Consider the following 25,584-nt stretch of genomic DNA (forward strand, 5'->3'; position numbering starts at 1 on the left):
AGTTCTTTCTCTAAGGCAGCCTTGAAATTGCTACAGAGTCCTTCTGCCTGTTAGGAGTTCTGAGTTTCCTGAGGAAGAGCTGAGTTCACATGCTGTAGCTCAAGATCCCCCATGCTGCAACTAAAAGATTCCACATGCAGCGTCTAAGACCTGACACAGCCAAAAAAAAAATTAATTAAAAAAATAAAAACAAAAAACATAGAAGATAGGCTCAGTAGAAGTATTAAGTATTGCAGTGATAAGGAGTATGGGTGGGGCTGGGGGGATGAAGAGGTCAGACAACTGGCAGGCCCAGATGAACACAGGAAATACCAAGAACTTGGTAACCGGTATTCTCGGTGGGATTCCCCGAGTGGACTACAGCTCCCGGAAGGCTGAGAAATTGACTACATCTCCCACAAGGCTACGCGGTCGCGGAGGCAGCCTCCGACAGCCGTAAAGTTGCGTGCCAGTCAGAATCAGCGGGAGGGGCGACCGGGATACCGCGATATTTGGGGCTGCTCCGAGACGCGCCTGGCGCGGGTGAGGAGACTAGGGGTACCGAGGAGGCTGATTTCGCGTGGTGGGGCAAGCGGGAGCCTGGGGAAGCTTCGTTGGCGATTTTGACCTCTGTGTGTGACCTCATTTTCCGTGTATGTGGGTGCGTGTGTCCATGCGTGTCCTCCCTCCCCTATTGGTGCCCAAGAAGCTTTGCTCGCCGCTGCGGGTCTGCAGCTGTGTGTGTGTGTGTGTCCGCTGCTGACCTCCGGTTCTCTGTGTGTGTGTGTGTGTGTAGCAGTGTGTGTAGGGGCTGTGGGGTCTATGGGTCCGGAGCGCTGTGGACCTGTTCCCAGCTCCATCCTGAAGTGGGGCATTTATTATTCTTTAATTCTTTTTAATTGAAGGATAATTTCTTTACGATATTGTGTTGATTTCTGCCAAACAGCAGCGTGAATCAGCCATAGGTATACTATGAAGTGGTGCATTTCTGTATGTGCCCTCCCATCCCTGCTTTATGCTCTTCTGCAGTTGCCTGCTGCTGCTAAGTCGCTTCAGTCGTGTCCGACTCTGTGCGACCCCATAGACGGCAGCCCACCAGGCTCCCCCGTCCCTGGGATTCTCCAGGCAAGAACACTGGAGTGGGTTGCCATTTCCTTCTCCAATGCATGAAAGGAAAAGTGAAAGTGAAGTTGCTCAGTCGTGTCCGACTCTTAGCGACCCCATTGACTGCACCCTACCAGGCTCCTCCGTCCATGGGATTTTCCAGGCAAGAGTACTGGAGTGGGTTGCCATTGTCTTCTCCATCTGCAGTTGCCTAGAGCCCTTTAATCTAGTTTAAAAGATAGCCCTATCGGTTACCCACATTTAACCTCTTGCCTTAAAGAAACAAAACCAAAACCCCTGAGTCTACTTTCTAAAAGGAAAGGGGATGGCCCAAAGTACAAACCATTTTACAAGTTGTTACAATAGAAAAAGGAAAGCCGTGGGATATTGCAGTTATTGCCTGGCTCCACCTAAAAGTGCTGAATGACATTAAAGAGTGAGAGTGAGGCCAAATTTTGTCAGAGAAAAACTTTAGTGCTGCACTTTGAAGTATTGGAGACCAGTGCCAGCTAACAGGCAGGAGAGATTCCCAAGTTGGGGAAGTGATGGGTACCTTGGAGCGGAAGTTGTCCTCATCTCTCCTAGTGGCTGAGAGGTAGCAGTTCCCAGTCACTCCCTTGTTAGTAGCCCCCATGTGTGAATGTAGTATTAACGTGTGAGCGCTAAGCAGCTTCAGTCCTGTTGGACTCTGTGCAACCCTATGGACCAGGCTTCTCTGTCCATGGGATTCTCCAGGCAAGAATACTGGAGTGGGTTGCCATGCCCTCCTCCAGGGGATCTTCCCCACCCAGGGATTGAAGCTGCATCTCTCACATCTCCTGCATTGGCAGGTGGGTTCTTTACCACTAGTACCACCTGCGAGCCTGAATGTAATGTGTCCCCAACTTGTGGCCTTGAGGAAGGATGCCTAGCGAGATTCCAGGAGCTGCAGAGTCAAGCCTGCCTGCTTCTGGTTTGAGAGAAGAGCAGTCTTAGCAGAATGTCAAGACCTTCTCCCTGAAGAGTTCCTTGGCTTTCCTTGAAGGAAGGGCTCTAAAGTGCTCCTGTGGCTGTGCCACTGCTTTTAATGACTGGGTTTAGGGGAAGAGTGCCACTACCGGCAGCTGCAGGTGTTTCATTATTACTTGGGCAGAGTTGTACTGACTGGTGGGAGATAAGGGAAGAGCAGGATCTTGGGGCCAGGGATGAGGAACTTTGACGTCAGGCCAGAGAGTCCTGGATTCCCTGCCCACTCACCCAAATTCGGTTCTTTTTTCTGGGCCCCAGCTCCTGTTTGTGGCTGGGCTGGCCTGAAACCGCAATCTGGATTTTTTTAAAGCCCTGGTTCTGCCCTGGCTCCACACTTGCCCATATTGTGATTGGCAATCATTCCAGAAAATTTTACTTAATTCTGCCCTAGTTAAACTCATCAGAAAAGGAGACTTACACATCACAAGGCTGCCACAAGTTGAGGCTCTTTACTCTGTCTGGCCTTGTCTTTCTCAAAGGACAGAGAAGCTTGTCATTTTTCTGGCTGTGGCTGCATGTATGTGGCTACCTGCATGGCTGGCACCCTGGGAGCTTGAGGCTCAGTAATCACAGCTTTCAGCCCTTTGGCCTTTCTGCTTACCAGCTCTTTCTGCTGCTCAAGAGTTCCTGTGAGTCCAGCAGAGCTCAGGAAGATGAGGTGCTGTCTACAGCTACCTTTGAGAGTAAACATAAAGAACTCCTGCCAGCTGTTGCCCTCCATGGGACTGGCAGTTTGAGCTGATTTGACCTTGCTTTCAGTTGTTGGTTAAATTATCTACTCTCTATTCCTCAAGTACATATCGCCCCTCCCCCTTCTTTTCTAGAAAGATATTTAGGGTTTGGTCCTTAACAAAGATTGCTCAGCAGGCTAAGTATTAATAGGAAATCTTGGGCTGTACCACCTGCTGTGGGGAAGCAGTTGAAGTTACCAGTATGAATTCCTGTTCCAAGTTTAACTGATTGCTTTCAGTAACCTGTTCCTTTGGAATGATACCAATTTGATGTGGTGGTGGTGTTTAGTCGCTAAGTCTTGTCCGACTCTTGCAATCCCATGGACCGTAGCCTGCCAGGCCCTTCTCTGTCCATGAGATTTTGTCCATTTTCTTTCTCCAGGTGGTCTTCCTGACCCAGGGATCAAACCTGCATCTCCTGCATTGCAGGCAGTCTTCTGCATTGCAGGCAGATTCTTTACTGTTGAGCCACCAGGAGGAGGTTTTAAATTCAGTTTCTGACTTTGCAGGAATGTCTCTTCTCCTAGCCCTAGTTGTGTGCTAGGGTCAAGGGTCAAGGTTTGGGATTTGGCAGGTGGGTGTTTCTGGAGAGTTGAGAATGTGCCTCCTCCTGGATGCTGATCAACACACAGATTAGTTCTGGGAAGAAGCTGGCTGATAGGCCTTCTAGCTTTGTCAGGTGCCAACACGGCTCTCCAGGCCTTAGAGTAGACTCAGTTCTGCTGTGGGCAAACATGGCCCTGGGTGAGGCCCTGATGTAGAGCAGAGATTGAGATTGCTGGCAAATGGAACTTTGGGGGGATGTCTTGTTCTAGGAAACTGGCCTGTGCTTAACCTCTTTTGAGAAGGGTCTGGGCCCCTGGGAGACCCTTCCAGATAAGAGTGGTATAATCGACCCCAACATGGTCCTCACCTCATATGGATATGTATCTGAGTCTTAAAGGTAAAAAATGGGCAAGGGGGCCCTAAGGAGCCAAGGGATCTGTGGAGTAAAGAGGGAACCCTTATGGGTTGCAGTCAGATAAGTAGCCATTGAGTGACTCACTGGACTTCTTCCTCGGGGTCTGCCTTGGTGTCCCTTCCCCTTATTGATTCTACCCTTTTTGAGTACATGTCCCAGGCTACCCTTGTACAGAGAGTCGCTTACCTCTTGTCTTTCATGCGACTCAGAAGGTTGCTAATGGGAAGAGCTTCAGAGATCACCTGGTTCTGTCTTTGCGTTATTCAGTGAAAAGGCATGTGCAGGGAGGGAATGACCCTGAGCCAAGGTTACACAGCGGGTCAAGAGCACATGGACAGGGCCCAGGGCTCCTGATTCATAGGCCAGGTGTCTGTTCTCTGCCCAGCTCTGTTTCAGAGGGTACAGGTGATTATCCATTCAGCAGATGTTCAGGACTTACCACAGGCCTGATACCTGCCTGGTGGTTGGTGTTTAAACCAGGTCAGACATTCAGGGAGCTTGCTGGTGGTGGTCGTCGTGGGAAAGTGGCGACGGAAAGGCAAGGAAACTTACGTCCAAATGGAATCAATGATCACTGAAAAGGTCCGTCCCACAGATGGACCCATCTCAAATGCTTTCAGGTGTGGCTTCTGTCTTCTCAGTGCAGGCACAGATTCCCTGAAGGCAGCAATTGTGTCTTCCAAAATTCTTTGGCCTGGTGTGATCACCCTTGGTGATTGTTGCTGATGGAATGAGTATGTTTTGCTGGTGCAGCCTGCTAGAGTGTAGGATTCAATGCATCCATCAGCCATATTATCATAAACAATCACTTCCAGCAACATCTGGGGACCAGAGGAAGAAACCAAGCAGCTGGTCTCATGGGGTGGCCTTTTCCCTTTTTATGCTTGTCTCTTCTTGGCCGTGGAATTGTAGGGTGGTGCCTAATCCACAGGGAAAGGGACAGAGAGGCAAATCCCTCCCTGGAGCACCCAAACCCCCTGTTGCTAAGGGGTCCATCCCATAAGCACCCCTGGAACCTGCCCTGACAGTCTTCAGTCAGCCCAGCCCATGGCAGTGGCTCCTTCCTTGTCTGTCCCCTCTAGTCTCTTCACCACCAAGTTGCCCTCCAGACTTCTTACCGGCACTGGCGCCGTCTTTCTAAAATGAAAACCCGCCCTGGCCCCCACTGCCCTTGACACTTAATCCTTGACCTGATTTTGCAGCCTGACCTCCTGCCCACGCCGCTGCCCCCTCATCACACTTTGACCTCACTGCTAAGCTACTCTCTGTTCCCCAAACCTGCCACCCTCCTTCAGGCCTCTTCACTTTTGCAAGATTGCTCTTCTTATTTTCTTTTCTGAAAAACTTCCTCATACTGCAGGACTCAACCTGAATGTTACTTTTTTTTTGGTTTCTGACTGCTTCCTCGGGCGGTAACTCATAGGCTGTGCAGCCTCATGGCACTGACCGTATTACAATGTGACTGACTGATGTGGGGTAGGGGTGTCTGACCTCATCAGATTGCTCCCAGAAGCTGGGATTATTGACCCCTGGGGAGCCCCAGCGTCTGGCCTGGCCTCTAACACAGGGTGATCAATACATTTTGGTTGAATGTATGAATGAAGCAGGTCCCCCTTGTTTTGCTTTTAGATCCTGAATCCTGACAGAGCTTTATGGAGCCCAATTCTGGCAGACTCCCAGGACTCGAAGCCACTGGACCTCACATGGAACCAAGGGCCACATGTTCAGCTGCTGCACCCTTGAGAAGACAGTTCCGTGTTCTCGTGGGAGTCACTGGGAGTGTTGCAGCCCTGAAGTTGCCTCTTCTGGTGTCAAAGCTTTTGGACATTCCTGATGTGAGTATCCTTACTAGACAGCCTCTGACATTAGAGAGCTGGTGCGCTAGGGCCAGCCCATTTTTGTGCAGTACTCGGGGTTTTCTTTTTCTTAATCATGGTGTTTGTGGAAGTCCTCTGTGTGCACTGATTTGCGGGGGACGCAGCAGACAGAGATGAGTGGGATAGTATAACCAGTAACTAGATTAGATAGACTCAGAGTGAGTGGAGACTGGGAAAGGAACACTGGTGAACGGAGGATTTGGCTTCCCAAACTCTGACCTACGGTTCCCTGAGGTCCTAGCGTTCCCTGAGGTCCTAGCGTGGAAAAGGGCTGGTTGGAGAAGTGTGGCAAGTCTTCAGCGCCCCCTGGTGGCCGTGGGCTCCCTGCCTCCGCCTTCACTCCATCCTGGACATTTCTGCTCTCTTCTCCCTCCTTACTGGACACCATGGCTGTCCTGTCAGTCCAAACACACTGGAACCTTAGCGACTCCCGGTTGCCTGCAGCTCTGGTTTCAAACTCTGCTCCTTCAGGTGCTCAGAGATGCCCAGAGGCCACCACAGTGTGCCAGAGGTAGCGGGCTTAGCCCCTTGCCTTTGGTCAGGTCACCTCAATGTTGATCAGTTTTATGTATGGGGGTCCAGGGCAGATTTTTTTGTGGGAAAATTTGAAGGCTTTAAAAAAATGTGAAGGCCAACAAGTGATAACCCCACTTCTTCATATATCCTAAGCCCTTTGTTGGTGTGTCTCCCTCTAGTAGCCCCTGATGGCCTTTGCTTTGGGCCAGCCCCTTCCAGGCTGTGCTGCCTTCCCTATTCTTCCTTGCCCTTTCAATTTCTTCACAAACACTTCACATAAAAGTCTTCCTGGCCTGCCTCAGTCCATGTGGTGTTGTTCATTTGATGTATTAAAGAAAGACCAGAAGTGAGAGAGATTTTATTCAGGAAAACTATTGTGATAAGGGAAACTAGACCTCAGTATAGAATTGGGTTTAATTATGAATACAGCAAGGAAAAGTGAAGCTTTGTAGCCAAGGAGTGGTGTGTGTGTGTTTATGTGTGTAAAATTAAGAGGAAACATCAGGCTAAGGGAGATTTTAGCATACTGTCCTGGCTGATTCTCTCTGAAGGCAGCCCAGGTGATCAGACGTCATTTCGGGAGTGTTGGGGGAAGAGGGGCCTGATCAAATATCCAGACTGATCAGATGGCAAGGATGCGAGATTCTGGCTAGTAAGCCAGTGTAGCAGCAGGAATCGTGCTCAGGAGGATGAAGCCTGGGGACAGGCCTAGTTGCAAAGTGGCTCAAAAGAGCCTGACTAATATTTGGTTAAGAAGAGAATCCTGACCAAGCTGGGGAACCACACGTGACCTTTGACACCATTTGTGACGTTAGTTTTGTTGGGTGTTTGGGCTCCAAAATCACTGCAGATGGTGATTGCACCCATGAAATTAAAAGACACTCCTTGGAAGGAAAGTTATGACCAACCTAGATAGTATATTAAAAAGCAGAGACATTACTTTGCCAACAAAGGTCCGTCTAGTCAAGGCTATGGTTTTTCCAGTGGTCATGTATTGATGTGAGAGTTGGACTGTGAAGAAAGCTGAGCACCAAAGAATTGATGCATTTGAACTGTGGTGTTGGAGAAGACTCTTGAGAGTCCCTTGGACTGCAAGGAGATCCAACCTGTCCATTCTAAAGGAAATCAGTCCTGGATGTTCACTGGAAGGACTGATGTTGAAGCTGAAACTCCAATACTTTGGCCACCTGATGCGAAGAGCTGACTCATCTGAAAAGACCCTGATGCTGGGAAAGATTGAAGGCAGGAGGAAAAGGGGACGGTAGAGGATGAGATGGTTGGATGGCATCACTGACTCAATGGACATGAGTTTGTGTGAACTCTGGGAGTTGGTGATGGACAGGGAGGCCTGGCGTGCTGTGATTCATGGGGTCGCAAAGAGTCGGACACAACTGAGTGACTGAACTGAACTGAAACTGCTAGGGCGCAGGGTGTGCTTTTTCCTTGCTTATGTCTGCTCAGCACCTAAGTCAGGGTGACACAGGTGGGTGTACCCGAAGCGTCCAGCAGGGGGCAGTGCTCACTTGCAGATGACCATGTCGTGACTCACAAGCAGGGGCGGGGAAACCTTTTTTTTTTAAAAAAAACTTTCCACAAACTTATACCCAGAAAGTCACCCCCTTACCTCACCCTCCAGGCAGCCAGGGATGCCAGTCAGGCCAGAAGAGGGGAGGGTATTGTGGCTGCTCTGAGGCTGGGCAGTGTTGCTGGTGGGGCAGGAACCACTTTGGCCTGCCCCTTCCCCGTGTGCCCAGAACCCTCAGTAGGAGCTGGCCAGCGAGAACCTTGAGGGCGGGAGGCAGCCTCTGCCGCTGCCCTCTGGGGAGGGAGGCAGCCATGCAGTTCCCTTTTCCCATAGCCCCAGAGCAAGTGAATTTCCGGCCTGGGGCTGGGTGGGGGCAGGGAGTCCTATCCCAGGAAACAGATGGGCAGCCTCAGAGCAGAGGGAAATGGCAGCTCTACCGCTTCCTGCCATCCCACATGGCCAGCATTTATCCGGGTGTGAGGAGAGGGTTGCCTGGAGCAGGGAGGCTCTCCAGCCGGCCCCCGGCCTTTTAGTCTAGCCTCTGTTGCCGACAGACCACGTCTGGAACGGGACTTGGCTCCCCCTCTCCGTCTGGAGTTGAAGCTGAACAACTCCACAGGGCAGTGACCTAGCAGGGAGGACTCCCAGAGTTAGCCTCTGGGAGCCTGCCTTTGTCATTTTAAAATAAAGATGAGGACTGTCACCCATCCTCTCAGGCTGCTCTCAAGGCTGGGGGAGGAGGGCAGAGCTGAAACAACTTGTCATCTTGTGCCAACACTTAGGCACAGCTCCGGGCACACGGAAGCACTTAACGGTGTTTGTTTCCTGTCCTTCGCCCTCTCCTCTTCCCTCGTTGTCGTGTCCTTTAGGGCAGCCACTTGCGGTGTGGGGTGGTGGGGTTGCTGAGGCAGCCCATGTGAGAGGAGCCGAGGAGCCATTGTCTATGTGCTGATGTGGGGGGGCCCGTGGCCCCGCTTCCTGTGGGTAGACATCTCCTAGAGTGGCCCAGTGGGTAACCCACGGGGGATCCCTGCTTGCCTTGTGTTGGCCCCAGAGTGGTGGCCTTCCCCCCCTGCCCTCAGCCTGCCCCTTACTCCCTGGTGGAGCTGATGTCCCCAGGGCCCCCCTTCTGAGTCACCCCCAGGAGTAGTCTTTGTACCTTGGAGCAGTCCTCCTCAACTCTTTGCCTAAGTCATGTGTTCACACGCTTTCCTGGACTCCCTGGGGATCCCTCGATTTTGACCAGCAAACAGCTAGCAAAAGCAGCTGGGCTGTGGGCGGCAAGGAGCTGGGTGAGTCTACAGGCCTGGCTCACAATTGCTGATTCATCAGTGTGTTCAGACTTCCCAGGAGGACCACTGACCTGGAGCCAGACCAGGGAGACTGAGGGGAGTGATAGGTCGGAAGGAATTTGGATTGCTGCCTCACACACCAGCCGTCATCCAGAGTGGCCACCTGCAGAGAAGCCTTGGAGCCTGTATGAGAGGTGGGAGGAGCTGGACAGCGTGGGGGCCAGCCCTCGCTCCAGAGAGGCTGCTGCACATAGAGGATTTCTCACGCTGGGACTCTGGGCAGGTCAGATCTTTTTTATGGCCTCAGTTTTCTTATCCCTGCAGTAAAGTGGGGGCTGGATACTCAAGTGATGCATTTCTAAGGCCTCTCCTGGCGTCAGGGCTAGGAGATTCTAGCTGTGAGGGCAGAAAGACCTAGGACCCAAAGGCAGCCTGAGAGAAGGTCCTGGGATGTGGGGGCTGGGGCTGTTTTACATTCTGTAACTGTCCTGTAATCGAGCAGTCAGTTCAGTCAGTTTGTGCCCTTTGGTTGGCACCCTCCTCACTGTGGAGAAGACAGACACCTCTGTCTGCCTTTGCTGGGCAGGTGTCAGAAGGGCTGAAAGCCAGAAGAGGATTTCTGAAAGTGGAGAAAATCTCCACCCAGGAAGTTGGCAGACCTTGGGCTTAGAGAACGCTAAGTTTCCAGAATGCCTGTCAGGACTGTTAAGAAGTGAGGGAAGAGGGCCTGCATATATGCAGAATGAAATCTTTTCTGGTTTTCTGGAGGGCTGTTTTGGCAATATCTGGAGAAACCAAAAATGGTCACAGGCCTTGATTCACCCATAGGATTGAACCCTGTAGGGGTACGGAAGCTCACTAAATATACAAGCATGTTCATTTTAGCACCGTTGATAATTTTAAAACAAAACGGAAACAAACCAAATATCCAGCAGTAGATCTGTGGGCCAGTTATGGCTCAACCTCTTGATAGAATCCAAGGCAGCCGTTCAGGAGCCTGGGTGGATCTCACGTGCTGCGGTGGGGCAGTCCTCAGAATACAGGTGAAACGAGCAAGGTGCTGAGGTTAGCAAAGTGTGGCCCGCTGGCCACTGTCTTGTGGTCTATTTTTGTATGGCCTGTAAACCATACAAATATAAACTATTTACCTTTTTAAATGGTTGAAAAAATCAGAAGAAAAATATTTTGTGACACATAAAATTATATAAAATTAGATTTCATTGTCTGTAACATTTTATTGGGACACATCCATACCTGTTCATTTAAGTATTGCCTATGGCCATCACTTCATGGCAAATAGAAGGGGGAAAAATGGAAGCAGTGACAGATTTTATTTTCTTGGGCTCCAGTATCACTGCAGATGGTGACTGTAGCCATGAAATTAAGACGCTTGTTCACTCTGACAAACCTAGACAGCATATTAAAAAGCAGAGACATCATTTTGCTGACAAACGTCCATATAGTCAGAAAACTACTGGTTTTTCCAGTAGTCATGTATGGATTTGAGAGTTGGACCATGAAGGCTTGATGCTTTCAAATTGTGATGCTGGAGGGGACTCTCTAGAGTCCCTTGGACTGCAAGGAGATCAAACCAGTCAATCCTAAAGGATATCAGTCCTGAATATTCATTAGGAGGACTGATGCTGAAGCCAAAGCTTTGATACTTTGGCCACCTAATGTGAAGAGTCTACTCATTTTCAAAAGACCCTGATTCTGGGAAAGATGGAAGGCCAAAGGAGAAGGGGGCAGCAGAGGATGAGGTGGTTAGATAGCATCACTGATTCAGTGGACATGAATTTGAGCAAACCCTGGGAGATAGTGGCATACAGAGGAGCCTGGTGTGCTACAGTCTGTGTTGTCACAAAGAGTCAGACACAACTTAGACCAACACGGACAACTAAATGCTACAATCTTGCTACTACAGAGTAGAGTAGTTGTGACAAAACCTAAAATAGTATCTGGCCCTTTATAGAAAATTTTGCCCACTGCTGGCATAGAGTATTCCTTTTGTGTGTTCCCACGTCTAGGTTAACTGCTTGCGATTTTCCCTCTGGAGGTGGTTACCCTTGTGGCGAGATGGGGGCAGGACGGGAGACTTGGATTTTGCATCTTTCTGTTCTATTTTGATTTTCTAACCTCTGTGTGTACTTATTTTATTTTTTTAAAGTCAGTGGAGCTTTTGCTGGGGATTTCATGGAATGTTTTTTGTGACTTTATGCTTTTTTTTTTTTAAATACTTATCCAGGAAAGGAGAGCAGAAGAAACATGGCCTGGTTTGAGGTTTTCCTTTCTTTCCAGGTAGAGACCACCTGCCTGCTCTGTGGTCCTGCTATGGAAATTGGTTCAGCTGTAGCACTCTGAGGCATTTATTTGGGCTTCCTCTGACTTGGCTGGCCCCGTCCTTCCCTGGCCTGCTCCCCCGGGGAGTGAGTTCTACAGGCCACAGAGGCAGCCAGCCCTGGGCTCCTGCACCAGGGTCCTTCTCTGATACTCCAGAACAGCGTCCCGAGGGAGAGCCTCTGCAGTTGGCTGCTCTAGCTTCATTCTTGAGAAATTTCTTTAGTCGGGGAAGTGTACAGAGGGATTGGGTGCTTTCCAGGTGGCACTAGTGTAATCTGCCTGCCAATGCAGGAGACCTCAGAGACACGGGTTCGATCCCTGGGTCGGGAATATCCCCTGGAGGAAGGCACGGCAACCCACTCCAGTATTCTTGCCTAGAGAATCCCATGGACAGAGGAACCTGGCGGGCCGCAGTCCACAGTGTTACAAAGAGTCTGACACGACTGAAGTGACTTAGCATGCATGCACAGAGAGACTGGCGGCCTGGTCCTTGAATGGCAGGAAGGGCCGTGTGCCGAGAATAGCAGCTCCCCCAGAGGCCAGTTTGGAGGCAGAGGAGAGAATGGCAGAGCCTGGTGGGAAAGGGCAAGGATCACAAGAGGGTTAGGATGGTATAGTGAGCTGGAGGGGCTCTTGGAGGCCCTATGGTCCAGATGGCCCACGTCTCAGGAGGGGAACCAGGCCAGAGAAGAATCATTCGCCTGAGATCCCCCAGCCAGTGGGCTGGCAGAACTGGGGCTCAAGACCAGGCTTCTTGACAACCATCAGCAAGCGGACTTGAGGAGCTCAGATTATGGGCATTCTCTACTCCACCTAACCACAGCCGTGAGGATGAGAATCCCCAGGCAGGTCTGAACTCCTGCCTGGTCCATCTTGCTTTGTAGTCAGGGGTCTTATATCGCCCACCCACTTGTTAGACAGACACCTAAGCCCCTACCAGCTCTGGCTGCCATGTGTGTAGTGGGCTCAGTAAATGTCTGTCAAGTGGAGAGAGATCGTTGTGAGCCACTGGAACACCCACTCAGCCAACCGGAACTCCCTCGGGGATTTGTTAACGAGGCTTCCTCCTCCATAGCTTCCCCCCAACCCCATGTGCTGACTGCACCCAGAGCCTTTTTGTCTACAGTATACCCACCACCCCCATGCTCAGGGTCATGCCAGCTGCTTGGCTGGCCCCTAGGCCCCAGGCACTGCCAGTGTCAACCCTGGGAGGCCCAGTGTCATGGTCTTCTGCTGTGTGGCAGCCAGAGGACTAAGCCACCAGAGCTCTGGACTCCTCGCCTTGTGCCAGAACAGGTCATGGCAGGTGCTTCCTCTTTAGAGTCCTTGTCAGTCTCCTATGGAGCCATAGTCACATGCCCTGTAGGAACACCTGCTCTTTTCTAACCACTCAGCTAGAGGTTCCGGTTGGGGCTCTTCTCTACTTATATGTACCAGAGCTGTGCTATATAATACAGTAGCCACTAGCTGCATTCAAATTTAAATTATTAAAATGAAATAAAACCAGAAGTTCAGTTCCCTTGTCACACCAATCACACCTCATGTGTTCAGTAGCCATGTGTGGTTAGAGGCTGCCATACTGGACAGCACAGATGTGACATGTTTTCTTTGCCGCAGAGAGTTTCTGTAGAGTGCTGGTTCCCCATCGGGGCAGTTTTGCCTCCCAGGGAACCCTGGACAATGTCATTTTTGATTGTTACGCTTGAGGAAGTGTGCTTCTAGCTCATGGTTGTAGTGAGAAGAGGTCAGAGATGAGAGCGGAGGTGGACATCCAAGCCATGGGATCGATCTCATCTTGTGGCTGTGAAAGTGCTTTTCCACGTGCTCCAGAAGGAGCCTGGGCCAGGCCAGGGGCCGAAAAAGTGGAAGTGGAGGAATTGCCCCAAATTCTGTTTCCCATTTCCCTTCCCTGACTCCCCAGAAGCCCCAGATGGGATTGCTGATGTGTTTTCAACAGAGAAAGAACGCCAGACTTTCCAAGTTTCAGGAAGGAATCTCCATAAATGCTAAGGAAAATGTAGGCAGCTTATACTATAGGGCCTGGCCACGCCTTGGTCACATCACACAGAGGCTCAGGTTAAAAATATTAAGACAGAAACTGTTGGTGGGGTGTCAGCAGGGGGCCAAGCACAGAGCCGCCTTTCAGGAACTCTGAAGTGTGTGAGACTGTTTTAATGTCCAGCCCTGCTTCTCCCAGGACCCAGAAGGGTGTAAGAGGAAGCCAAGGAGGGTTCCTGTCCTCAGGAGTTTTCTGCTCTGCCAAGGCTCCTTAGCATTTGCTGAGGGAAACATCAGGGTGAATGAATGAATAGTCCAGGTTATTTAGTATCTCAGAAGGTAACATGACATGACTTTTTTGTGAAGAAAAAAAAAAAGGTGTATGGAAACCCAGGGCCTAGCTCTTGGCTCCCAGAACCTTTTTACAGCGTGAATGAAAATGAAAGAACAAAGCCCATCGGACTGAAGAATCACATCAAGTGACATCCCTCTAAAACCTGAAAAACTAGCCTGGGCCTGCCAGACAACACTGGGGTCAGGGTCACTGCCAAGGAGAGGTGGCTGCTTTATAAGGGTCAAGGGAGGGCCATTGGGAATGATGGCTCATCACATACTCTTCACATAACTGTATATAAAGACATTGACCCCAAGAAGCTCCCTAACAATGACTGTGTAACCTGGGAGGGTAGCTAGAGAGACTAGGGAGGAGCTTAAGGGAAAGATCTCAAGTAGCAGCAGTGGACCAGGGTGGGAGGCCTACCTGGACCCCTGGTTGGAACTCCCCTAGGAGTGGGGGGAGACGGTGAGGGGCATGTAGAGGGAAGCGAAGGGTAGAGCTGACAGGGAGGAGGGAGCCCCTAACAGGGCCATCACCAAATTGGGGATGTTTTTGAAGGCTGGCCATAGGCACAGTCCTCACTTTGAGAACTGGCAAGCTGTTTGGAGAGCCTGGGGAGAGCAGGGCAGAGTTAGGAGAGAGGGGAGAGCAGGGCAACTAGCTCTTTAGGAAGCAGCTTTTCAAATTTCAGAATAGAATGAATCGGGGTGATCTTAAGGGGCAGACTGTCTGGGATAGTCAGGAAGTTCTTAGAAATAAAAGAAAGTAGTCCCTTAAGGAAAAGAAGGCAGTGACCAGAAGCTGATATAGCTACCAGGGAAGCCCTCTGTTGAAGGAAATGGGAAAGCAGTTAAATGGAAAGGAAGACATATAACCAAAGATGAAGCAAGAATATGGTCCAGAAGTCACCAGAGTGACCTGAAACTTGCAGTGAAAACTCAGGATGACGGAGATGACTGATGCACGTATTTGGAAAAAACGATGAAATAACGCCTGGTCCCAGAGGCCAGTGGTATAACCTGGGGTGGGGTGGGGGATTCTTGAGTCCTACTTTGTTTCCAGTTTTTTCTTTTGAACTTGAAAAAGAATAAATGGTGGTAGAAGAGACTTGACCCAATTCGGGTGATTCATCTCCTGAGCTGGGCAAGTTTTGTCCTGGTGTGCTGAGGTTGTGGTTGGTGACATACAGGTCCTACTTGGAAAAGTTCATTCTCTCTTTTTTTTAAATTTATTTTATTATTATTTTTGGCTGTTCTGGGTCTTGGTTGCGGCACGTGAACTGTTCTCCAGTTGAGGTGGGCAGGGGCTGCTTTCCCGTTGCAGCGTGCAGTTCTCGTTGCCTTGGCTTTTCTTGTGGAGCGCAGGCTTTAGGTGTACCGACATCAGTAGTTGCAGCCCGTGAGCTCCGTAGTTGTGGTGCAGGGGCTTAGCTGCTCCAAGGCACGCGGAATCTTCCTGGACCGGGGATCAAACCCATGTCCCCTGCATTGGCAGGCAGATTCTTGTCCACTGCACCTCCAGGGAAGCCCAGGGTTCATTCTTGATTCTCTCCCACGCCAAACCCCGTATGGACCTTGGGGAAGGCCTCTGCTCTTGACCTTCTTCTTTTCGTGATTCGGATTTGTGTCTTGAGACTATTGACGGTGGTACTGGCAGAGAACAGGCCAGGGAGAACAGGATTGAGATTTTAGGAGCTCTTCACTGCCTGAGCTAAAACAGTGGGCCAGCTCTGGGAAGGTGGAATTCACCAGGGAAATGTGAGGGACTTCTTTGGGTAAAGTAACAGTGCAGGTAGAATTTGGGGCTTGTGGTTTAGCAGCAGCATGGGGGAGAAGAACTCCTGAGGTTTAGGTGATTGCAAACCCTGTATACGTCAATACAGGAGGATGTGGCTTCCAGAGAAGCTGGTGTGGGCTCAGGCTCCTCTGACTGACCCTCAGTGGGGGCCGGGACATGAGACTCCAGGTTCCTTGAGCCTAACTGCGTGCCACCTTCTCAGAGCCCTGTGGGCAGAACAGATGGTTCCAGCCTCAGAGTTCTTCAGTTTGGGGAAATTTAATTTTATTTCTTCTGTAATTTTCATCCCTCTTATTTTACTGATCTTTTCTTTCCGTCCCGTTCCGTTCCGTCGCTCAGTCTCCTCTTTAGGAACTCATTATTAGTCAGATTTTGGACCTCTTAAGTTGGTCTTCTGATTTTCTCTCTTTTTTTTTAATACTATTATCCATCTATTTATCTTTATGTTCTACTTTTTGAAAAATTTCTTCTAAACTTAGGTTGAATTTTTTCTTTGACCATTTGTAATTTTAATTTCCAAGAGTTCTTTTTTGTTCACTGAATGTTCATTTAAAAAAAAAAAAAAGAGCATCTGGTCCTGTCTGATCTGATCTGTTAATGCCTCCTTCCATTTGCATATATTATGTGTTAACATATCTTAACTGCTGGGTTTTTGTTTTTGTCCTCTTCTCTTTGTTCTGGGTTCATACCTTTAAAAAAAAAGTCCCTTTACTTTTATTTCAGTGGGCTTTTGAGAGGAAACAGTTTGATCCACTTTATCTAATTGCAAGTTTTTTCTCCTATTTAAGCTTTATATATCTTTTTAAGTGTGTCTTTTAAGACATTTTGATGTGATTGATGGATTTTAAAACATCCAATATAAGAGTCTGAATCTTGATCAAGGAGTTTATCCAATTGTATAATTACTATAATTGCTATTCTATTAGGACTGACTTCTTCCATCTTATTTAATGCTTTCTACTTATCGTGTATTCTGACTGCTTTTTTGTTTTTTTCCTTTCCCTTTCCTTTATTGTGTAGATTGAATTTTCTTCTGCAAGTTTGAAAGTTATGTATTCTTCTTATGGTTCCTTCTCACTTATTTGGCCCCATACCTTACCTCATTACTGTCTTGGGTCTTAAGAGTCTCAGCACCATCCTGCCGTTTTCCGTTCTCTTCGCCTGTGCTGGTCCTGTGACATCTTCAGGGCTGGATTCTGTGCAGGGACAGCAGCCCTTTTCCTTTGCCACCTTGCTCAGAACTGGACCAGGCTCCTTCAGGGCTCTCCTGGAAGGGACTCCCATGCTCAGCAGGAGCAGGAGGTTCTATGCACATCTGGGGGCTGGTAGGTTCCAAGGAGGGAGCAGGAGGATGGACAGTTCTGCGAGCTCTGCCGCATGGCTGGGAGCCCCAGACCTTCTGAAGGTCTTCCACAGTCTGCCTCTGAGGCTTCTACTCCCTGCTTCCAGCTTCAATCTCAGATGCTGTGCAGAACGGTGTCCCACAACCCACAAAAGGAGGGAAACAAATGAGAGGGAGCCTTGGCAAGATGATAGGGAGGGGCAGGGACTAGGTGGAGATGGCATGGCACACCCCATACAAGAAGGCAGCCGTTACTCAGCACCACCAACTCAAATCAAGCGACAGTGTGGCTCCCGCAGTGCCAGAGCTTTTGGGTTTTTGAGAGAAACCAGAAAATTGGATTTTCTATGTGAAATCTCCCAAAACATCTTACAGAAGAACTCGAACGAACTTTTGGGCAAACGTAATATTTTTTGGCTTAAAAATGTTTATAACCCCCATGTAGGCCACATGGAGAAGACTCTTGAGCGTCTCTTTGATTGCAAGGGGATCAAATCAGTCAATCCTAAAGGAAATCAACCCAGAATATTCATTGGAAGGACTGATGCTAAAGCTCCAATACTTTGGCCACCTGATGTGAACAGCTGACTCATTGGAAAAGACCTGATGCCGGGAAAGATTGAGGGCAGGAGGAGAAGGGGGCAACAGAGGATGAGATGGTTGGATGGCATCACTGACTCAGCAGACATGGACTCGAGCAAACTCCGGGAGATAGTGGAGGACAGGGAAGCCTGGAGTGCTGCAGTTCATGGGGTTGCAGAGTCAGACATGACTTAGCGACTGAATAGCAACATCAAGGCAGTATAGCACCTCTGGCCCAGACACTGTCCCCAGTGATCCCCCTAGCTAGTCAGTTCTGTCCTTGTCACCCTTGACTTTTTTCCTCCTGGATAAATGTCCCCCGAAGATGTAATTTCCTACAGCTCTCCCCTCTTAACCACCTCTTCTGGGCCCCTTTCCTCTGTCTACTTGTTAGTCAGCATCTCAGTTTACCAATCATGGAAATGGGTCTGGTGTCATTCACACTATTATGTGCTATTTCTGTTCTGTTAGCCATCCCCCTTGTTTGTATTATTCATTTATCTACTAAATGAATAACTCGAGGGTAACCATCACTCTTGCCCCGTGAGTGTCGGGCACTCGGGTTTGGCTTTCCTGGAGCCTGTCTGCAGCAAGAGCCCATGAAGCCTGTTCCTAGAAGTCCTGGGAGTGACTCTGCCTGCCTGCTCGCTGGGCTGTGGCTGCAGACACCACGTGCAGGGCCCGCTCCCTAGTGCCTTGGCCTGCAGAGGGCAGACCTGTGGTGTAGTCCAGAGCTCAGGACCTGGGAGCCTCCTGGGGGGCCCCCCTCCTGCCTGCCCTGGTCTGTCCCTGCCCGAGTGGCTGGAGCCTGCAGCTTTATATATGCTGGGCAGTTGTGTGACTCATTCCTCGGCAGCCCCTCCGATGGGGAAGTGAAACGGCTGCACCTGGTGAGGCTTGACCTTTGGGTGACAGCGGAAGTAACTGCAAACACAGGGCTCACTGCCTCCGAGGGAGAAGCCCTCTATGCAGCCAGGCTGTGAAGAAAACTCTCACCTGGCTTGGCCCAGCCCCATGTGGCCTCCAGGCTGGGGGCTCTGGTAACGGTTTCTCTTTCCTTCTCCCCCCTCCCCCGCCCCCCCGCTTTTCTTGGTGACAGCTGGAGGTAGCCGTGGTCACAACTGAGAGAGCCAAACATTTTTTCAGCCCCCGGGATGTTCCTGTCACCCTCTACAGCGATGCTGATGAATGGGAGGTCAGTGCTGGGCCCCTGGGCTGGGTTCCTTCGTGTCTGTATCAACGGGCAGGACAGTCCTCCCTGCAGCCTATGGTCCTGGCGGCCGGAGCAGACAGGCTAGGCTCAAGTTCGCGGTCAGGGCCTCTGGGCAGAGGCGATGAGGAAAACATCTGTCTAGCTTCTGGCCTGCAGGAGGCCCACAGTCTCCTCCCACCCCAGGCAGAGCTCAGCTTTGGCCCCGTGCCCGGGGTTGAGTGTCCTTGTACTTATCTGGGCTGATGAAACCACAGAGGAGCCCTGTTCCCACCACCCTCATCCACGTGGCTCCCAGCATCGGGGCCGCCGGGAACGCCTCACTTCCCACGGCTGCCGGGCTCCCCTGCTGCTCTCCCGCGCCGGGGCGGGCACTGGCCGATTCACCAGACGTCAAGTGTGGGCCCCACAGGGGTGCCCTGCCAGGCATTTTTAAACATTCTCAGCCTAGAACATTTCTGGCTGGCCTGTCTCCCCCACCCCGCCCCCTCCATTTCTCACCGCCCAGAGGCTTTCCACTGGCTTGGACAACCCAAGCATCCGCCTCAAGCAGACAGGCCAGGACTTCCCTGCCAGATGTCAGTTCTCTTGAAAACCAAACCATAAAGGGAATAGCTCAGAGAGACAAGGGGCGTTTGTTTCCTCAGGCCTGGTTTCTCTCAGGCCGTTGGTGCCACAGCCAGGGTTCACCAGCGTAGCTGCAAAAGGGGTGGCAGTGAACTGGGGTGGGGAGCGTTCGGGTGGTCTCCCTTGGGTTCCTGACTCAGTGTCCCAGGTGTGTCAGCCCTCAAACCGCTCCGGCCCCTCCTCCCTCCACTCTGAGAGTGGCCGGCCCAGTGACCCTACTTCCTTCGCTCTGCCAGATGTGGAAGTGCCGATCCGACCCGGTTCTCCACATTGACCTGCGGAGGTGGGCAGACCTCATGCTGGTGGCGCCCCTTGATGCCAACACTCTGGGGAAGGTGGCCAGTGGCATCTGTGACAACTTGCTTGTGAGTGACTCGCTGGGCCTGCCTCCCTCCCAGGGCTGTGCTCTCGTGTGCTAGCTGCAGCCTTCCCCTGGACAGTCTTCTCACCTGGGAATCCCTGTATGGTGGGCTGGTTTGCTCAGAACACAGTCCCCTGGACCACCCTCCACCTGGCCTTACCTGTGCTCCGGCAGGTGGCCAGATGGCCTGGGTCCCGTTGGGTGGACTTGACTTGTGAGTGCTCTCTGAGGTGTCCACCTCTCAGGCCCCTGGGGTGCTTATGTCCATGGGCTGCCCTCCACATGCTTTCCCGCTGGCCTCCCTGCCCAGCTCTGTTGCCGGTCCCCCTTAGCTCTGCCTTCCCACTAGGACCTGGGTATCCATGGGGGCAAACAGATAAGAGTGTTTACTTCCTCATGGATCTCCCAGGCACACTTATCTCTCCTGTACTTTTAACCACAAGGCTGAGAGGTAGTTTCCCTGAAATTGTGGAAAATTAAAGGGGAAGAAAGGAGACAGGGCAAGAGACTTGAGGGGGAGGAGAGGAAGAGAAGGCCAGCTGTAGCGTAGGGATCACCTTCAGCCTGAAGGACCTCCAGGGAGCTGCTGTCCTTAAGGAGCCTTTGTTTACGTGAGCATCCTGGGAAGACTGGTTGTGTTCCCTATCCTTCCCACCTCTTTCATATCACCCCCCTTCCCTCATTCATCCAGCTTTTACCTGCCAGGGACCAGGCCCTATGTGGACAGACGCATGGGACACAGGGAGCTGACAGTCTGGAAGGAGAGGGTTTTTGGCCTATGCTCTGGTATGTGGTATGTCAGTCCTTTGACAATGGAATCACCATGTTGCACAGTATTGGGCATACAGCAGGCATTCAGTAAAGGCTTATTGCATGTGTGAGATAATCAGTAATTTTGCTTCAGCTAATAGCAGAAGGTTTTTTCAGAGTTTAATATGATGAAGTCACTAACAAAGCTGAGTCGAGGTTTTGGGGGGTTAGGTAGGGGGTTAGTCTCTTTGCTTGTTGATGGGCGCTTAAGGTATTTCTCGAAGAAGCTGCTAGTGATTTAAGCATCATTTGAATTAGAGCACAGGTGATCAGAAGAAGAGCAACACACAGATCGTGTGGCAGGAGCAGGGGCGGGGGAGTGCAGAGGAGGGCAGGCTTGGGCCGTGTTGTCAAGAATGCCTCCCGGTGGGGCTGGTGCCTGGTTGACAGGACATCAGAACAGGTCAGGCTCCTGGTCACTTTCATCTAAGTGCGTCAGCACTGTGTGTAATCAGTATCATCTCACCAAATGTCCAGGCTTTCCTCTGGCTGGTCAGCAGCCAACTGATGTGACAAGGCACATTGACCTCTAGGAGCTAAGCCCCGGCCTCGGCCAACTCTCTGAGAGCTCCTTGCTCACTCCCGAAAGCTCTGCTTTCCTCTTTTTTTCAGAGCTGCCAGTGCTCCCTGGAATCTTTGGAGTTCCCTCCTACTGAGTTGACTGAGCAGTAGAATATGTTCCCAAGACCAGGCCTGAGGCCCTTTGCCTTAAAGGTTTCACTTGAAGGTGCAAGTATTTCAAAGAACCGCATATCCTACAAAGTTTAAGCTGTTGTCATCATGGTCTGTGGCTCTGTTCTCTCTCGAAAAATGTTTTTTCCTTATATTCTCCCAAAGGAGCTTGCCCTGCTTCCCCCCTCCTTCAAAACTTCTCTCTGAAATTGGGATGCACACTGTCTAGATCTTGGGGTGCCCTGGAGCCATGTGCTAGGTATGAATCTACATTCCCAGTCTCTGGGCCCTAGGCCTGGGTGACGTGCATCTCTCTCTGTCCTCTGGCCCACTCAGGCTCTGGCCTTTCTTTGTGCTAAATAACCAAGCAGATCCAAAAAAAGGAGATAACTTCCCTGGGTCACCCGTCTATCTGGCAGCTGGTCTCCTATCCCAGAGCCAGGACTTCTCTCCGCCCAAGCGGATTCCCAGGAGCAGAGCCTGAGGTGCTACATACAGCATTGGCCAAACAGAAATGACCATGGGAACTGATGCCTCCTTTCAATCTCCTGCTGCCAGAAGGTTTGGTGGAGCTGTGGTTTGTCTGGGAAGCGCTGAGCTTTGTGATGAGATGGGAAAAGCTGGAGACGTGTGGGGCACAGAGGGCTTAAGTTTCTGCTCTGGTGGGTGTGCTTTGCTTTGAGGGCATTTAGAAACTCCAGCCCTGCCACCAGCCACCTCACACGGAGTCAGGGGACTCCTCTAGGTATGCTCACGGCTTCTGCAGAAGCAGCCGGTGGCACGGGGCCAAGAGGAAGTGTGGATTGAAACTGTCCACTCACAGCCGGGTTGCCTCACCGCGAGGACTTGGTGGGGAAACAAACGCTGTGTCTGAGATGACGCGAACAGCCAGGGCCTGAGGCTGTGTGCTGACCTGCTTCCTTCCTGTCGCAGGAGAGGGCAGGGGCCTTGAGGAGGGCAGGCATTTTCCCTGGCCTGTCTGTGGCATTGTTCTCTGGACTCCCCCTCTTTTCCCAGACAGCTCCCCTTCAGGGAAGGGGTGTGCCCATCACTGGCTCCCTCAGGGGCCCACAGCCCAGGCAGAGGTGCCTGGAGCAGTCAGAGCCCAGGGGAGTGCACTGCTCTGGGCCCCTGAGCTTATTTCCCTCCGAGGCAGCCCCTGGACCAGGGAGCCTGTCTGTAATAATAACAGGACCTACTATTTCTGGAGCCTGTATTTGTGCCAGGCCTGTGCAGAGAGCTTTATAAGCATTCTCCCCATCCATCCTCACGACCACCCAGGGAGAGGGCTTTTGCAGAGAGGAACCTCAGACTCCTGTCATGAAAGGACTTGTTCAAGTTCTCATGCCTAGTCACAGCAGAGAGCACAGCAAGATTTGAACCCAGGTCCATGTGATTGCAAAGCTCACAGTGCTGAAGAGTCTGTGAGCTGGTCTGTCCTTTTCATAGCTGCTCTGGTATTGACTTGGAGGGGCCTGACACCGGGAGGTAGTGAAACTGCACAAAGGCAGTGGAGGACGGCATGGGTGTTCTGCAAAGCTTCACCCCAGATCATTGTCTGGGTGTCACCTTGGGTAATGGCTCACCTCCTGGAAGTGCAACTTCCCTCGGTGAAATGGGACAGCAGCTTCTTTACAGGGTCACAGTGCGGGCTCATGAGATAACATGTGGGAGAGGGTTTGGTCCTGTGGAAGCTGTTCTAATGGCCACACTTTAGTTGGCCTCAAGTAGAGCTAGTGTGGGGTAGATGGGCCCACCTGCCGGGCAGCCTGGTCCTCAGCTTTGCAAGAGCTGCTCCGTGGTATGGCTGGCTGTAGAGAAGACAGATGCTTGGGCACCAGGAGCCCTTTCTACCCAGAAGTGGAGGTGTGCTTGGAGTTGGCTGGGCCATGGCCAGTGTTAGTGGAGCAGCTCCTGACAGGGCCCTGTGTCAGAGCCTAGGGGGAGGTGAGGGGGACCCAGAGACATATCCTCGAAGTAATGAGACAGCAGACAGTGGCCCCCAGTCACCTCAAGCCCACAGCTAGCTGTGACCCAGAAGCGGAGGGTGACATTTGGGAAGTCTGGGGAGGGGTAGCAGGCAGAGCAGCAGGCACGCCCCTCCTTCTTCACAGACCTGTGTCATCCGGGCCTGGGACCGCAGCAAACCCCTGCTCTTCTGCCCGGCGATGAACACCGCCATGTGGGAGCACCCCATCACCGAACAGCAGGTGGGCCAGCTCAAGGCCTTCGGCTACATCGAGATCCCCTGTGTGGCCAAGAAGCTGGTCTGTGGAGACCAAGGTGGGTGTCTGGCCAGGCTCACAGCTCATTCCCACAGCCTCATATCCCAGCCTCATATCCCAGCTCAGCTCTCTCATCTGGGAAATGGAAGTGGTAATTCCTCCCTCTTGGAGTTGTTAGGTAATGTGCCCAGTATCCTCCCTGGCGTGCAGCCCAAACAGTTCAAGGTGGTTGCTGTAACCATTCCTGGGGCCTGTCCTCGCGGGGTGTCTCTGATGGGACTCAATGGATCTGGCTCATGCCTGGTCCTGGCCTTCTCAGGCACTGGGCTCTGGGTGGCACACTTGGGGAGCGCTGGGCAGGGGTGAGTGGGGGATTGTCCCCTGCCCCAGTCTGCAGGGCCACAGAAGAACTCTGCTCCCTAGGTCTGGGGGCCATGGCTGAGGTGGGCACCATTGTAGACAAAGTGAAAGAAGTCCTGTCCCAGCACAGCGGCTTCCAGCAGAGTTGAACCCAGGATTTCTGTCACCCGTGGCCCTCTGAACTCAGGAGGTGTTTTTAGGCCAAGTCGGTGAAGAAAGTGGACTTTGCCAAAATATGGTGAAGACTTCTGCTTTTGCTGAGTAGTGGTCTGGCCTGGGCCTGCTCTGGAGCCTCCCAAGGGCCATGACCTACCCCAGGTCAAAGTAGACCAAAGGCCCAGGTCCCAGCTTCTTCCAACCAGGAGACACCTGCTTTCCCGAGTTCCTCCCCACCTTTTCTTAGGATGGGCACAGCAAGCCAGAGGACAAGCTGTGGAAGTGTGCCTGTGCTCTGGGAAGGGGACCTAGGAGTGACTGAGAAACTTTGATCCGACGTCGTGCCCAGGACCTGCTTTTAGAAGGAGCGACTTAACGACACCACAGCATCAACTAAAGACCCTGGGCCTGTGGAGCTTCAGGCCCTCCTTGGTGGGCACAGGGAAGCCTGCGAGCTGGCCAGACCTTGAGATTTCCCACAGACCATGCTGTGAGATTGGGATGATTGAGAATAAAGAAAAGTGACCTTCTGAGAGACTGTCCTTCCTTTGCAGCCGGTCTGTGGTTTTAGAGGTCAGAGGCTGGGGAAGGGTCTAGGCTGGCAACTGACCAGCACTCCTTAGTCCTTGCATCATATGGTGGTTTGGGGCAAAGGACTCTGAAACCAGACATCCTCTCATTCTGATCCCAGCTCTGCTGCATGCCAGCAGTGGGACCTTGGCTTGGGGCTCAGCCTTTCTGACCCTCACTTGCCTTATCTGTATTATCCTATTCTCATGGAGTTGTTGAGAGGACTTAATAAGAGAATGTGTATAAAATGCCCACCTTACTGCCTTTCACCCTGGAGGAGGACATGGCAACCCACTCTAGTATTCTTGCCTGGGGCGTCCTCTGGATAGAGGAGCCTAGCAGTCTACAGTCCATGGGGTTGCAAAGAGTTGGACGTGACTAAAACGACTAATACTTTTACTGCCTCTCACATAGTAAATGTCAAATAAAATGGAAGTTAAAACTAGATATGTATTCATACCAGTGAGCTTTTCTAACGTTTACTGAAATAGACCGTGTCATTTTAGGAAAAACAAAATCGTGGACTGTAAGCGGATGTGCACTTTATATAAGTGACAGGCACACAGCCAGCAGGGTTGGAACCTGCCCTGGAACCCAGGCCCCTTGCTTCCTGGTGTCGTCCTCATGAGCTTTGCTGTGCCTGAGATGGGGCCTCTGTCTGTGCCTGCCTGCACAGCAGCATACTCCAGAGATGACAAGCTCTGCCCCAGGAGCCCTCCGCTACCCTGCCTTTGACCCACTGCTCTCTGGTGGCTGCGTGGGGAGGAGCTTGTTTGACTGGAGCTGAGGTTGGGGCTGGCTTCTGGCCCTCCAGGCTGGTATGAGTGGGTACCCCCTTGCATGCCCTCAGAACGGTGAAGGGTAGAAATGCCTTGGAAGGGCCCCAAGTTGGACCATAAAGAAGGCTGAGCACCAAAAAATTGATGCTTTTGAAATGTGGTGTTGGAGAAGACTCTTGCGAGTCCCTTGGACTACAAGGAGATCAAACCAGTCAATCCTAAAGGAAATCAACCATGAATATTCATTGAAAGGACTGATACTGAAGCTGAAGCTCCAATACTTTGACCACCTGATTCGAAGAGCCTACTCATTGGAAAAGACCCTGATGCTAGGAAAGATTGCGGGCAGGAGGAGAAGGGAACGACAGAGGATGAGATGGTTGGATGGCACCACCGACTCAATGGACATGAGTTTGAGCAAGCTC

At 51.4% G+C, this 25,584-nt stretch overlaps 1 protein-coding gene across 11 annotated transcripts in view; it reads left to right on the forward strand.

The window, feature by feature from the left end:
* The first annotated feature begins 434 nt into the window (after positions 1-434).
* PPCDC (phosphopantothenoylcysteine decarboxylase) overlaps positions 435-25,584 on the forward strand; it is a 30,179-nt gene continuing 5,029 nt past the window's right edge. Inside the window, exons 1-6 of one of the 11 annotated variants that reach the window (XM_088829539.1) lie at positions 435-522; positions 5,413-5,618; positions 18,489-18,584; positions 19,463-19,591; positions 23,184-23,352; positions 23,718-24,343. In XM_088829539.1, the coding sequence (XP_088685665.1) occupies positions 5,436-5,618; positions 18,489-18,584; positions 19,463-19,591; positions 23,184-23,352; positions 23,718-23,803 (663 nt within the window). In that variant the 5' untranslated portion in view covers positions 435-522; positions 5,413-5,435 and the 3' untranslated portion in view covers positions 23,804-24,343. Of the gene's footprint in view, positions 641-1,169; positions 1,914-4,270; positions 4,404-5,412; positions 5,619-9,054; positions 9,277-18,488; positions 18,585-19,462; positions 19,592-23,183; positions 23,353-23,717; positions 24,344-25,584 lie in introns of those variants that run through there. The other 10 variants (XM_088829540.1, XM_055418128.2, XM_088829538.1 and 7 more) reach the window with 10 other exon arrangements.

The sequence above is a fragment of the Moschus berezovskii genome, chromosome 21 (genome assembly GCF_049115385.1).
Source record: "Moschus berezovskii isolate FMDL1 chromosome 21, NW_MosBer_1.0, whole genome shotgun sequence".
Classification (NCBI taxonomy): Eukaryota; Metazoa; Chordata; class Mammalia; order Artiodactyla; family Moschidae; genus Moschus; species Moschus berezovskii.